The 15914-nt window shown below is 45.3% G+C and overlaps 1 protein-coding gene across 3 annotated transcripts in view; it reads right to left on the bottom strand.

Moving 5' to 3' along the window:
• The window catches only part of KCND3 (potassium voltage-gated channel subfamily D member 3), a 426026-nt gene that overhangs the window by 10798 nt on the left and 399314 nt on the right, over nt 1–15914 (bottom strand). For all 3 annotated transcript variants that reach the window (XM_042466200.1, XM_042466203.1, XM_042466202.1), the window contains exon 5: nt 11307–11399. In XM_042466200.1, the coding sequence (XP_042322134.1) occupies nt 11307–11399 (93 nt within the window). The remainder of the gene's footprint in view (nt 1–11306; nt 11400–15914) is intronic.

Genomic DNA, 15914 nt, shown 5'->3' with positions numbered 1-15914 from the left:
TGGCACCACACAAGTTTGAATGGGCAAGTAGGCCTTTCCTTTAACACACCTAAAAGTCCACTTTCCAAACAAGAACAAAGGCCCAATGTCATTGGAAGACTCTTTGGTTTCCATGTTAAGGAAAAAAATAAATTCTAAGATGTTTAACAGAGGTTCTCTCAAAGGGGAACACCTGAGGATCATAAACCACACAGATGGATTAGAGTTGACTGGTATAATCAATTGAGCTGCTAAGGAAAAGACATGTGCATACTGATATGGAATAAAGGATCAATTATGTTTTCAACTGATATGACTATGCATTTAGAGACCAGTCCTCTCCAGCTTTGTTTCATTTGATTCACTGAATCTGAAGATGATTTGTCATAACCCAGATATTTTGCTCTTGAATTTCAGCAGCAGTCACTACTGATTAGTTCGAGTGGTTGGAGGAAAGGTAACATTGCCCTTTGAAACCTGTGGGTAACTCTTATGTATGGATCATTCCACTGGCCATGATGTGACATTGCAAAATGACTCCTTGGTGTTTCAAGAATTCATAGGCTACGATGATAATTTATTGTTAGAGTGATACTTTTTTCCCATTAATTGGTTAAGTATGATGGAAAGACATGCATTTTCAGCACAAATGCTGATTGAATTGTTTTGATGGGTGCACTGAAAAAACACACAGTAAACATGCTGCATGTCAGTCTGTGAATGACAACCTCTATGTTGAAAATGATAGATGGTTTAGGTCAGCAGCACACCCTTTCCAATAACCAAACAGCCATTTAGCACTGACTGAGGTTGCAGTGAGTCACATCACCCTTACCCCAGCCCACTCCTGATTTCTGATGTATCATTATTTCTATTTCTATGCACATTTTGGCTAAATGGAGGATGAAGGCTGAATAATTTATTATAATTCTGATCATCTTAGGTCCTACACATTTTGGACATTAATTACTACTTAAACAATCAGCTTTGAATGTTTTCTCCACTCTTTCTCCCCATTTACTATTATAAAAATGATCGAGCAGCAAATTTAGAGACTATGCTGGCTGCGGATTTGGGGAGATGTTGTATTATAATTGCTATTGTCATTACTCTCATCATTATTACTTATCTCTAGTTACATTTATCCCCCAAACCCTAGCACATGAGATGGCTTAGAAATTAAAACAAATATAATAATACAATATAGTTAAAGCATACAAAAGGATATTAAGCTGTAGTTAAACAATCTATAACATTAAAACCAATTTAAAACATACAATAAAGAAAATAACAGAAAGCAATATATAAAACAGAGCAGCAGTCTAAAAACTCCTAATTTTTCCAAGCTCTGAGCAACTTATCTGAACCCTTTCTTCTCTAAAGTTTGGCATCACTTTGAAATGACTGTCCTTTTAGGACATGCATCTGTAAAATTAATATACGGAGAATTGTTGACATGGTACTCCATGGCTTTGCTTGTCCAAAGATCAAATCTTATGAAAAGAGCATGTGCACAAATTTGTTCAAAAGTTTCAATCAAAGCTTTGAAGTTGGGAGAATGTCAGCTTCTTATAGCCCTCTCTCATATTTTATCCACAGTATTCTGAAGACTAGGGATAAAGATACCCTTTTTGGCCTCAACATGACCCTTTGAGATTGATAATTTGTGTAAATTTACTCAGCAAGGTTCATGACTGAGGAAGAATTTGAGCACTACACTGATTAATCCATGTGATTAACATGCATTGTACATTTTAGAGTCCCTTTGTTACAAAAATCACTTATATTGTGCTAATACAAAATATTGTATTAGCTAATACAAAATGGTTGCAGTGAACAATATATTTTATCATTTATCCCATCCCCATACTTAATTTTAATGGAAAGTGAGCTGGCATGGTGTAGTGGTTAAAGTGTTGGAGTGGGATTTCAGAGTTCCACTGAGCTAGGCATCTCACTTGGGTCAGGTAACTTAATGTATCTGACAGTTATGGCATGAAAATAAATAGAGAGGAGGAAAAAAGTTCCCTTATGTTTACTAGACGAAAGGAAAGGGATAAATGTAATTACCTAACTAGTCAATAAATAAATTGGATGTTTACAATGTGTTCAAAGCACTTTACAGATGCTGTTTCATGTATCTCTACAACAACTCTGCAAAGAGCATCAGTGGTAGTATTATCTTTCAACTGAAGATGTGGCAGGGAGGAGGAATCACTCAAGCCAAGAAATGAGTTGTCTAAGGACATTGAGGAGAGGTTCGAACTGAGAGTTGCCTAAGAGGGACGCCGCCGCGGACACAAAGAACAACAGCATGTGGCGGAAAATGCAACAACTTATTAGCATAACCACATGTAGGGTTGGCTCCAATGCATGAGGTCTGGATCTGTCATCCATCAGCCCAGTACTGAGTGGTGAACCAAAGTGCTTGGTCACGGCCAAGCTTCGGATGGCAAGAGATTATGGGTTACCGCTCATATCCCATCGTTGCTCAAGCGACTGATCGCATAGCTGAATTGTGCTCATCACATAACTATCCCTTGCCAACGGGGGGCGCTGTGCTGGTGATGCCCCCGCAATGGCAACACCGCCTCGCTCACAGTGCCCCCGTGTCCGGATGGACTCCCGATCCAGCGCTACGCAGCCCTGGAAACCACGCCCACCAGATTCAGACCTATGCAACCGCCATACAAAGTTGTGACAAAACCCAAAACTCACCGAGGGAGGTGGGTGGGTGAGCCAAGCAAAAATGGCACCGTCCATCGAGGCCTCATGGCTTTTATAGGCCTGTTGGCCAATGGGAGGCCGCTAGGAGGCAAAGCCCCTCCGGCCTCCCTCCAATCCCGGGCGGCGCCTGAATATGACGCCGCCCAATCAGTGGGCACTTCCACCCGCCAAAGGCGCTGGGACCTGTAGTCTCCAGCGACACGGGCGGAAGTACCGCCTCTCCTCCCCATCCTGGCCAATCACGGCTCGAGCGGCCCCCCGCGAGGCTTCTGGGAGCCGCCCGAGCCGGAGAGGCCTGCAGCCTCCGCAGGGCATCCCCAGCGGCAACCGGGCCGTCCCGCCGAGGCGGGCAGCCCCTTTGCCTAAGAGGGACCGCCGCGGACACAAAGAAACCACAGCATGTTTGAGGAAAGGCCACAACTTTATTAGCATAACCACATGTGGTTGGCTCCAATGCATGAGGTCTGATCTGTCATCCTCAGCCCAGTACTGAGTGGATGAACCAAGTGCTTGGTCACGGCCAAGCTTCGGGATGGCAAGAGATTATGGGTTACCGCTCATATCCCATGATTGCTCAAGCGACTGATCGCATATCTGCATTGTGCATATCACATAACTATCCCTTGCCAACGGGGGAGGTGTGCTGGTGATGCCCCCACAATGGCAACACCGCCTCGCTCGCAGTGCCCCCGCGTCCGGATGGACTCCCGATCGCCGCTACGCAGCCCTGGAAACCACGCCCACCAGATCCAAAACCTATGCAACCACCCAGAAGGCAAGCCTGCCTTCCGCCAACCCTACAACCCTGAAGCCCGGCGGTGGAAGCGTCTCTGTCCAGGCGAATGTAGCCGCCATCTTCCAGCCTTTTATAATGTCCACTGGCGCCCCACTTGAGCAGCAGATGTGGCAGCCCCAATCCAGAAGAATGGTTGCCGAATTATTCTAGCGGCAGGTCGAGGCTCCCCAGGCCATCTGCAATATCGACACCAGCTGGCAGCGTGCTAGCAAGTTCAATCGGCCTGAACGAACAGTGCCTCCTTCCGGGGCAGGCTGCCACAATTGGTTGAAGAGCCCACCGCCTCAGCAGCTCAACGGTTGTCCCTTTCCAAGTTGATCACACTTGGACCTGCGAAGAGCTAAACAGACATATTTAGGAGCCACAGACACATCAGCAATCCGTAAACCTGTCCCGATATATCAGCCCTGGAGGCGGTCACCTTTTCCCACCCTGAAAGCCCCAAAGCAAGCAGTGATGAATGTAGCTTTGAACAGGTCCGCCTCGTAGGAGGAGACACAAGCCAGGGCGACTGGCCAACTATATATTGAGGAGCACGATACAGATGGGCCTCCTCCCTCCCGGTTGGATCGGTGTGGTCTCTTACAGCCTTCCGGCATCCTCCTGACCAGGAAGGTGCACAGGATCTGGGTGTCTTTCAGACTTGAGAAGAAAGATATCCCCGCCAAGTGGACGACATGGTCCGAGGGAAGTGTCCAACCATCTCAGCCACACCAGGAACCGGAGGACAGTCAAGACTGAATAGGCCAGGGGCTGACAATTGACCGACTTGAAGAAGGCCCACAGCTTAGCCATGGCCCTGTATAGGCCCTTGGGTGGCAGGGGCCACATAAGCTTGGCATCTCCACAGATCCTCTGGGAGAGGCGTGGGTGCGAGGTCCGCCTCGGGCACCAGCGCGCGGAACCTGGATGTTTTGGAAACGAGAAAGGGAATCTGACACATACTTTTAAACCTGAACAAACGAGCCGAGAAGGTGATGTTCTGCTGAAGGCAGCGAAGCGCGAAGTGTCTGACAAGCTGTATGGATCATCTCAGTTTGGGGCTTTGTCGGTTAATGATGTTCACACACCGCAGGTTGTCACACCAAAAGCGATGGCCTAGTTGATGAGCGCCCCGTCCCACAAGCAAGGGCACCACGCAGGGAAGAATTAAAATTGCGAGGAAGAATTAAAAATTGCGCAGCAGATGGCGCTGCTGGCCCAATGGGCAGGCCACTGCTGGGCGCACCAGTGCCCTTGGAATAGATCCCAAAGCCCAATGTCCGCTGCATCCGAGTGGGCATGAACTCTGGCCAAGTCCCAAGGACGCTGCCAATGGAAACCCATTGAAATGCTTGGAAACCTCTCACAGACTGCTGGTCCTGCTTGATGTCCCCACGTCAGCGCACGTGATGATGGGCGGCTGCAACCTAAATTGGTGATCTGGCCTGCCTGGCACGAAGGCCCTGTCTGGTGTATACCCAGTAGGTGAAATTGAGGTGTCCAAGCAAGGACTGGATGTCCTTCAAGTAGCCTGGTGGCTGTGAGCATGGCCCTGATTTGCTATGTAGTGATTCAGTTTGGTGGCTGTGAGCATGGCCCTGGTTGATGTGCAGTGACTCCAGCTTGTCCAAGGGGAGCCGGAGCATCCCAGCCACCGAGTCAAGCTGGATGACAATAAGTGAGGGACGTTGTGGGGACCCTCAGTTTTGTCGGGGGCCAAGGGCACGCCCAATTATTTGGCCAGATTGTAGAAGGTGAGCAGGAGCTAGTATACTTATCGGTGTGTGGTTCGCCCATGAAAAGGAAAACATCCAGAAAGTGTGACTGGTGGGGGAGGTGGCCTGGGTTTTATCTCCCTCTCAAGGAATGTGCTGAAGGTCTCAAAGGCAGAACCGCTGACAGAACACCCATGAGCATGACCTTGTCGAAGTACCAATTGTCCTGCAGCAGGCGAAGTCATCAGGGTGTACTGGTAGCAGCCAGAAGACCAACTGGATGTCACACTTTGTCTGAGGGTCCCCCGCCTGCAAGGGCAAACCAATCGAACTGCTTGGTGAGTGGCCTAGCGGACAGAGCAAAGCTCAGGTGGGATAGCATCATTGACCGACTCTCCAGGAGGGTTCCTGTCAATGAGGATGTGGGGCATGTCTCGGGTGATTTAAGTTTCGAGCATCAGAGGGCAGTCTGGAGCCCGCTGCAGGGAACTGAAACCCTTTGTGAAACCTGATCAGTTGGGGAGACAGCCTGGTCGTGTGGCTGCTGGCCCACACCCGCCAAGGGCAGCCTGTTGTGGCTCACTGGGGGCCCCCACCTTTGTGGAGTCGGATTGTAGACTCCCTCCTGTCAGGAAGCTGCCAGAGTGCCGTTATCGAATGAACGGGGGGGGTTGGTGGGGCGGAGGGGGCGCGGGGGGTGTGGTGGTGGGTGCGGTGGGGGCAGGCAGGCTCTGGCATGAGGGCTGAAACAAATCTCACAGCAGTGGTCAAACTCGCACTGGGGGCACACCTGCTAAATGAATGAACACACAACAGCCTCATATGGTCCCGCTGTCCTGCCATATGGTGGAGGCCTGGCCCTGGCATGCGGACCCACTTAGAGGAGCCAATGTCACTCTCGATGAGGTCCCACCTGGAGCTGTGTTAAGCAATGGCGCAGACATCTCCCCAAGACTGTGACCTGAGGACATTTTTTCTTTGACTGATGAGGTGCCAGCCCCTTTCGGGTAGGCCAAGTAGACCACGGCCATGTAAACCCATAACCCTCGACCCAATAGGGGAAAGTGAGCTCACCGGGGGGGGGAGGCTTGGGGCCCTCTTTGTCGGATTTTGCGGACAATATGGTTCCCCGCCTCCTCCCCTTTGGCCTGAACGGGGTGGAAGCATTGACAAACTAACCTGCTTTGATCTGTTTTTGCCCTGTTCTGGCGGTGAATGCCAGGTGGATGCCACCCCTGGCAAAATTGGGGAAAACCAAGCGCCTGATGGTCGACCCAAAAACCCCTTGGGGAACTGGGCGCTGGGTCCTGCGTCCGATGGCCAGGAAGGCATGACCAGGATGAGTGTCCCCTCAGCCAATAATGGTCCTGGGAGGAACTGGGACGGATGTATGCACCACCCACCACAGCCGAAGCAAAAATGGCGCCGTCCTCGGGCCGTGGCCTTTTATAGGCCTGTTGGCCAATGGGAGGCCGGCATAGGAGGCAAAGCCCGCTCCCGGCCTCCCTCCAATCCCGGGCGGCGCCTGGAATATGCGCCGCCCAATCAGTGGGCACTTCCACCCGCAAAGGCCGCTGGGACCTGTAGTCTCCAGTGCACGGGCGGAAGTACCGCCTCTCCTCCCCATCCTGGCCAATCACGGCTCGAGCGGCCCCCGCCGAGGCTTCTGGGAGCCGCCCGAGCCGGAAGAGGCCTGCAGCCTCCGCGGGGCATCCCCCAGCGGCAACCGGGCCGTCCCGCCGAGGCGGGCGGCCCCATTTACTTGAATTGCACTTAGGCCTCTGGGCAGCCTTCAGATTGCATAACTATGGTGACATGATTACACTTTAGCTGCCATAGTAACATCCTTTGGTATCCTGGCATTTGCAGTTTAGGGAGGGGTATTTAGAATTCTCTACCAGAGAGTTCTGGTGCCTCACCAAATTACAAACCCCAGGATTTCATAGGATGTAATGATGGCCCTTGATATGAAATCATAGTGCTATCACTAGATAGTGCAAAAAGTTCCCAGGACATTACATTATAGTAGAAATTGGAAGACCAACACTGGTTTAAACAACTACTTGTGACAAATATCCTTTGATAGTTTTGTCACACTGTTTATATACTACAGCCATGCATGGCCTTAATTTAAAAACTGTGATGGCATTAGAGACACTTTAAAACATAGTCTGGTTTACCAATTCAGAGGCACATTGTTTTGCCTGTTCAACATTGGACTGTGCTCCTATGTTTGCTGTTATCATTCACTCATAATTGGGAAGCAGTGAGAGTCCTGACTTCATACACTATCTCTAAGCAGCAGCTTAATTTGTGAGGAAAGATTTTTGTGTACGACACAATTTGCAGCCCAAGCTGACATGAAACTCCTATACTGATTTTCCAGGATTGACAACTTTCCTTGATTTTAAAAGAATGACATAGTACATCAGTTTAAATACAAACTTATACAGGTATACCTCAGTTAACAAAGTAGATGTGTTTCTGGGCATCATTTCTTTAAGAGAAACTTTAGTATAAGAGGTAGATTTTTTTTTTTGAAAGGACAGGGATGCACTCTTACGCCACCAAAAAAGTTCAAAACAAACACAATGGACTTTATCATACGTGGCCCTATGTGCTTCCATGCCAAAAATGGTTAAAGTGGTGGCATCCTGGAAAAGCAAGCCCATTTGCTAATGTTTATCACATACAGAGCAAAATAGAGCAAAACAAGGGAGCCAAAAGCACATTACTTAGGGCCCAATGTGAAGTTGGCTATCAAAAGGGGAGAACAATTCCCCATTGTTGGGTAAAAATACCTTTTCTGTGCATGCCCAAAGCTCCAAGCTGTCATTTAGCCTCGTCAGCTGCTCCCCCCCGCCAGCTTCTGATCTACCGGCAGGGTGGGTTGCGCACTGGAGATTGCTGCTTATCCCTGTGCTTCCCGGTAGTGCGCCTGGGCTGCACAGCCCTGAGAGGGGACTTGTTGGGGGGGCACTAAGGAGGGTCTGGCCATTGGGGTCCCCCAGGGAGGGGGAGAGCCCTGAAGGCCAAGGGGGTGGGCAGTCTGCCCAAAGGGCTCCCCAGCTTCCATGGGGAGAAAGCGGGCCAAGGGGGCACCCAGCCCTGGCAAGGAGAGCCCTGGACTGAGGGCTTGGAAGCCAGGGAAGGAGGCAGTGGGTGCAGCTCCAGCCAGAGAGGAGAGGGACCATAGCCGGACCCTCCACCCTTGGGGCCTGGAGCACTTAATGGGAGAGTGGCACCGAGAGCCCCGGGAAGGAGAGACTCAGGACCCACAGATGGGGTGACCCATGGAAGGAGGGGAGGGAGATCAGGCAGAGACTCCTGGGGAGAAGGACAGGGCAAAGGCCAGCTCCTCCCCACCTCTTTCCAAGGAAGAAGGGAAAGTGAAGGGAAGGGAAGGAAAAGAGGGTAGGAAGGAAGCAAGGAAGGGCAGGGGAGGAGATCTGTCTGTCAGAGGGGCTGGAACCATAGGAGAGCTGGGAGAAGAGATACCGTGTGTGTGTGTGTGTGTGTGTGTGTGTGTGTGTGTGTGTGTGTGTGTAGTTATGATAGAATCAGCTCTCATTCTTTTCTAGCTCAGGGTTTATTGCATTGTTTACACATTGCTCCAACCCAGTAATGAATGTCTGTCTCTCCAGCTCTCCCTCACCATCCTGCCAATGATGTTAAAATAACATCCAGTTAAACAGAGGACAAGCAGGAAAAGGGGGGCAGAGTGGGTGTAAAAAGACTTTGTAAAAAGAAATGGCTTCATCAGAGGTTTTGTTAACTAAGGTATGCCTGCATTAGCAGTGATGGTAATCTTCACATTTCATTTAAGGGAAAAATGCACATGCCATGTCCTCCAGAGAATAACAAGAATAACATAATTGCACCACTACACTTGTTAATAATTCATCTGAACTCTGTGTTACATCTTATAATGTAGATTATGTCTGCAGTCCTTATTTTGTATGGTGGTGATGACAGTAGTGTTCAATATGTCCATGCAGCACATCAGTCCCTGCAGTCCATGTGTGCCATTTCTCTGGCTAGGGAGATTTTCCATCTGTTCCTACAGCTGACAGGAATGATAGCTATGCATTCAGTACCCATGTATGTGCCCATGTATACTGCTTGTGTTTGATCAGCTGCACTGCATGAATAAAATCACAGGCAGCAAAAGGCTGGCCACAATCTTTTCAAATAAAGGGGTGTGGAGGAGTGGTGACAACAAAAATTTGGCTCTCATTGCAGCTTTAGTCATAAGCAGGTGAGGTCTCACATAACAAGCTGTGACCTGAGATGGAACACATACACCATGATGCCATCAAATGATATGTTCAGCTAATTGAGTGGAGCTCACATGAGCAATATGATACCAAATGAGGATGCACTGTGAAGTGATGGTACATTTTCTATGTACATGAAAGGCTATTTGTCCTTCTTGGACCTCACAAGGACAATGTTAATGATTTTAAAGCATTTCCACTCATTTTTTTAATTGTAACAGAGTAACTTGAAGTGTAGGAGCCACTCATCTCTCAAACAGTATAGTTACCAACTTGAGTTTCCAATGCTGTTCTTATTCCAAGAGGCTACCTAACAACCTTTAGCCGAGGTAGCTCAGATGCATTGCCAGTATAAGTTGGCTCACAGCCACAACAAATTAATGGAAATGAGCATCTCTTTCTTTAATTCTCATTGACCGTATCCTGCTAGACACCAAACCTTAAAACTGGTGAAGTTTTTGAAAGGAAAAAAGCCTGAAGGTCACAGGTAAAACAAAAAAGAAAAACTGAAAAAGCAACCATAGGCTGGGCAGACTAGAACTGATCAGGTAGTTAAGGGAGCAGATGGAACTTATGATGTTAATTGTATTATGTGAAGAAAAATGAGGAGAATGCCTGAGATGGTGGGAACCAGTACAATAGAAGTCTAGTAACTTGTAGAGTAGGAGATAGTTTGATCATGTTATGATGACCTTGTGCTTTATGTAAAAACCTTTATGTTACCCCTTCCCATATTTGATACTTCTGTCTCCTTCTCTTCTCACAAGTGTTAGTAGTTAATATATATCTGTCTGTTAATCATCACAACAACAATAATAATGGATACTGAGCCATTATCAAAAGTGTATCACACCAGAGTTCCTGACATCTTATATTACTTTAATTGACATGGTTCCTTCTTGTGGAATTCTGGGATTCGTGGTTTGGTGAAATACTGAGAGTTCTCCACTAGAGAGCTCTAGCACTCCCTCGATTTACAGCAGGACAGCTCTCTACTCATTTCTAAAAGCCTCAAGAATCTACAAATCCCTGGATTCTATTGTATGTAATCAGAACAATTAAAACAGCATGAAACTGCTTATACAATTTCACACATCAAGTTTCACACATCAGCTCAGTGTTAGCCAGCTGATCTGAGACACAAGAAATATAACTCCTTTACTTCATATAATGCATTCTTTTCTTCGTGTAATACATAATGAGACATAACTATAATGATGGAGCTCTATCGTTCTAGTTATGCCTGTCAATGCCACCTTCCTCTCCAAACCTACCAGTTCAGCCTGGTAGTGACTCAGCTGAATAATTTCTGTGGTACTGCAGACCATGGCCATTGGTAATGATGTCTGGAGTGCTCCCCTTGTCACCAGGAACATTATGAACAGGCAACTGGAGAGACCATTGGTGCCATAAATGCTTTTCTCAAGGTGTCCCATGACCAGGAGAATACTGCAGTTATTTCCCAGTGTCCCAAGCTACAGTACCTCAGAAACCTTTTGGCTGCCAATCTGAAACAGTAGATTGGGGGGGGGGGGGGGGGGGGGGGGGGGGGAATCATGCTAACAACCATAAATGTAACCCTTCAGCAGTTACAAGATTGTAAGTCCAACTTATAATATCATAACTACTGAACAGGATGACAGGCTCTTGTGTATAAGACACGGGGAACAAGACATGCATACATTAATACATACATTTATTTATACCAAAGGGCTGATATATATATCTATTTGTATGCTGTATTCCATAACATCCCTATGCCTTCTTCAACTGAAGCCTATCCTAAGAAGGGTGACATTCAAAGTTACATGTGTCCTTGTTGCTACTTACAGTTGTTTTCTCCAGGCAATGCAGCAGGTGGTGGTGCTGACTTTCAATGAGAGAAGTAGTTTTCCTGATGTTGTGCTCATCATCCATAGACCCCTGAACAGAAGAAAAGTCATTAATGAGATTGCAGGTACAGAGAGAAACACAAACATGTTCTGGATCTGGAAATGTAACATGATAAAAATGGGACGAGCATTTCCACATTTTTAAAATCATAGTATAAAATGAAGGAGTCCCAATCTTTTCACCCTGTGTTAGGGCAAGACACACAGTTGAACAGAGAAAAAGAGGAAGCCAGTACTACAAGGACAATAAGCCATGGCAGGAGAAGGCAAAACTCCCATATGATTTCTGACAGATTTATTTACAGTGAACATGAAAGGCCCATATTGCCCTCTTTGTTACAATAACTGGAATAGTATTTTCTTGGTGCTTGTAGTGCAATAAATAAAATAAGACCTCTTTACTGCCAAAGGCAGTAACAAAACACATCAGGCATATCTCATGTGAAATTAGGGCTGATCAGGGTCAAAATGTGTGACCTAGGGATGGCTTCTGGTGATATTACTATGCACAATATATTAACCATCACGTGTATTTGTTCAGAGCATGTAATGTATGTTAAAAAACAAACAAACCACAAAATCAAACAAATGAGAAAATAATTGTCTGGCTGGAAGGTTTTTCAAGCCCTGCATTGAGTGAACCCCCATTCCACCCTCTCCCACATATTTTTAACACCTTTGCAAGCACTGGTTTTTACAAACATATGGGAATTATAGTCCAGCTTTCCAAATTCTGCTTTGATCGGAATTTTTTTCCTAGCTGTTTTAACACTGTCCCAAGCATTGTTTTTAAAACACAGGAGTTTTTCCAGGCCAAAAGCAGATTTTTCAAACTCCGCTTTTAATAGTTTGATCCCATTAAACAGTGGGATCTACTTATAATCATAATACTAAACCTCACAAAACTTTCTTCCTTTGTTTTTCTTACAGTCAGATTGGGGATAGCTGAAGAGGAGAAAGAACCATTCTCCAAAATAATAATCATAATCATGCTACTACTAATGATGAAAAAACTGGAGGAGAGGAAGATGATAATGATGACACTGACAATGATTGCAATTCAAGATGTAATAATGTTAGTCTGTAAAAACTGTATGTAGCTAGATTTTGTAGCACCATTAAGACATATTAAAGAAAAAAGATGGCAGCATGAGCTTTTGTAGACTAAAGTCTACTTAGAATCATAGAATCATAGATTCATAGAGTTGGAAGAGACCACAAGGGCCATCCAGTCCAACCCCCTGCCATGCAGGAACTCTCAATCAAACCATACCTGACAGAAGCCCATCCAGCCTCTGTTTAAAGACCTCCAAGGAGGGAGACTCCACCACTCTCCGAGGGAGTGTGTTCCACTGTCAAACAGCCCTTACTGTCAGGAAGTTCCTCCTAATGTTGAGGTGGAATCTCTTTTCCTGTAACTTGCATCATCCATTGTTCGGGTCCTGTTCTCTGGAGCAACCAGCAACCATACATTTGCAGCCAGTGAGTGCAAAGATGCATACTGAGGAAGTAGACTTTAGTGTATGGAAGCTCATGCTGCCAACTTTTTTCTTTAGTTAGTTTCAAAGGTACTACAAGAGCTCTCTAAATAATAATGACAATGATGATAAAGACAGACAAGTAGGGAAAGAGAAGATGCTTAATCATAAGTCTGGGGGGGCAAGAGGAGAAAGAGCATGAAGAGGAGAATGATGGAGCAGGAGAAAGAAAATTAAAAGAATTAAAAGAGAAAAGAAACAATTTCTTAAGCAGGAAAAAGTGGCTTTTGATTTTGCTCATTGTGAGCTGGTAGTGAATTCTAATCTCTGTGATAACAGTGGTGATAGTGTAAGTCTGATTTATGCCATCATAACTCACTAACAGGATGACAGCCCCTATCCATGCATGTGCATTCAGAAGCAAGCCCTAAAGAGTTTAATGTAAACCAAAACTTGTTCCAATTTTAAGAATCAGGCAGACATGTAGCAGGACATATGGCCTTTCAGATAGTCTGGACCCAAACTATGTAGTACTTTACAGGTCATAACCAGCACTTTGAACTGTGTCCAGAAATAAACCAATAGCCAGTGAAGTTGTAGACACATTATTTTGGATCTACAAACATTTCTAAACAGTTTCCAAAGGTAGAGTGTCTTACATCAATCCAAACAGTCTATATTAAAGACATGTTGCACTGCAGCTAGATCTGTCATCTCTAGGAACAGCCACAGATTGTGCACTAGTTTTAGCTATGCAAGTACCCTTATGGACACTGCTGAAACCTGGGCAGAACCATGTCCAGAAATATGACGAAACTGCATACCTGAGTTTCTTTCAGAGAGAATTTAATTCCATTCAGCACAGGCTGAATCCCTATATTTCTATCACTGTAATGGGTTCCTATATCCCTGTCAGTGTTCTCTAACACACAGGGATAAAGCTATTCAGTTTTCATAACAGCGATTCCAGGGTCTTTTGACATGAGCCATCGTTCTTCCTGAAAATCAGAGTGACAATTCACTGCTAGTTTCTTCATTTCCTTCTTTAGGCTTGTCTTCTCTCTCTTCTCATCATTTTCAGGGGCAAACTCATGTTTAAAAAGCCCCAAAGGGCAAAGGATGGGATTAGTCCCTAAAAATGTAATAATGGAAAATCTCAAAACCAATGTGCCAAATAGAAATTTAATCTTCCTTGAAATAGTCTGTAACTTAAACCAACCCAACCAAATCTGGTGTCATTGCTCCCTTAGCCTTTCTTGGTTTACTATGACATCTTCATAAAATGTGGAAAAAAATGGACATCTTCAAAATCTTGATTAAGGGGCTGTGCTCACTGGCCTGGGGGAGATGTTGGGGCGTAGCGCCCACATGACACATGCCCCGACTCCACTTCCAGGATGGTGTGACACTGCACGCTGCTCCACATGGTGTGTGGTGTTATGACGCTCATCTGGCACTGTGTCCACACAACACAGCCCCAAAGGAACACCTTAAAGCTGCAGTGCTGCAGCTATCGGGCCCTTTCCAGAGTGCAAACAGGAGCCCCTGGAGGCAGCTGCAGGCCGCCCCTTAGGGGTGGTCTGCACAGCCTCTAAATGACCTATTTTGCTGGAGGACAGCAATCACAATGTTCTAATATGTATTCTCCCTATTTAAAAAGTCCTAGCTATGCCAGTTAGTCTGTTGCTGATATAATTTTGTGTGTAGTATGGATGCCCAAATTTTATGCCTGAGCTCTGCACATCACTGATCTCTAGATCCAAGGGCAAGATCCCTCCCCACCTATCAGAGAAGAAGATGGTAGTAAGACACAGACAAGTCTTTTTGATGTATTGAAAACACTGCTCTTTAGTTTCTCCTTTTTGTAGGAGTAGCTTGGAATTGACAATGTTAAGGATTTTGTAGTACTAATGTTAGAAACAATACTGCTAAGGGTATATATGTGTGGGTTTAGGTGTATAATTTAAAATCCTTGACCCTGAACTCTACCTCAATTTTGCAGCATGTCCTTGTGATCATTACCATCAGTATTATTTGCATTCAGTGGTTGGGATTTTTAAACACCATTAGAAACATTAAAAGGATATTTATATGTTGAAATCTGTCCTTTAAACTTTAGTTAATGTTTGATAAGGAAATGTCTTAAGGAATACCTTTCCAATGCTCTCTAGAGATTCATTAAAAATGTACTCCCTATTGTATGTGCTAGCAATATGTTTATTGTTGCCACTATAAACTTATTATATTATGCACACTTTTGACATAGACTGTAATGCATTTGCAGAATTATTTTTTATAATTTACACAACATGTTCAAAGTGTTTGGAGAACTACCTGTCTCCCCAACCCCATAAGTCCCAAACAATTCTGTAAAATGGGTCATATTGATTCTAACAAAGTCATTTTCATAGCCACCCAACAGGACTGAAGGCCTAACCTGAATTTTCAAATCCACTCTTTCCACTGTTCACACAGTGAATTTATTTCACACACCATTATGTAATTGTATAACTAGGACTAAGGGCAGAATAGCACTAATGGTCTGTTGCTCTCCAGAGGTACTGGACTACAAATCTCATAATTGCAGTGAGCGTAGTTGCCTTTCAAACCATGTGGGTGCAAATATTTTCCTATATATAGAGAGAGACTTGCAAAATCAATATTTAAGTTACAAGAGGGATATTTACAGTGCAGCTGTCATCTCCTGCCATGACATGCTTGAGTGCAAATATGGTGGAAGTTAAAGTTAAATATGGTGGAAGTTAAAGTTAAAGGTAGGATATATAACTTTACAGCTTGAACTCTTTAGATCTGTCTTTCTGGAAGGAATGCTTTCTATTCTGGCACATGCTGAGATTAATCCATCTCTCCTCAAGTCTTGAAAAACAAGGATGGAATTGTAAAAAAATAGAAGTGGGTTAACTTTGATTTTGATGTTTTAAAACTAGCACCCCAGTTCTTTTCAAAACAAAGGAATTCCATGTCCACTTACTATGGAAGATATTATAAGGAATGGAAGAATTTGTCTTGGTTGTTCATAGGTAGTTTTCAGCAATGTCATGGAACAG

This window comes from Sceloporus undulatus, chromosome 4 (genome assembly GCF_019175285.1).
Source record: "Sceloporus undulatus isolate JIND9_A2432 ecotype Alabama chromosome 4, SceUnd_v1.1, whole genome shotgun sequence".
Lineage (NCBI taxonomy): Eukaryota > Metazoa > Chordata > Lepidosauria > Squamata > Phrynosomatidae > Sceloporus > Sceloporus undulatus.
This window is presented reverse-complemented; position numbering and strand designations above follow the sequence as displayed.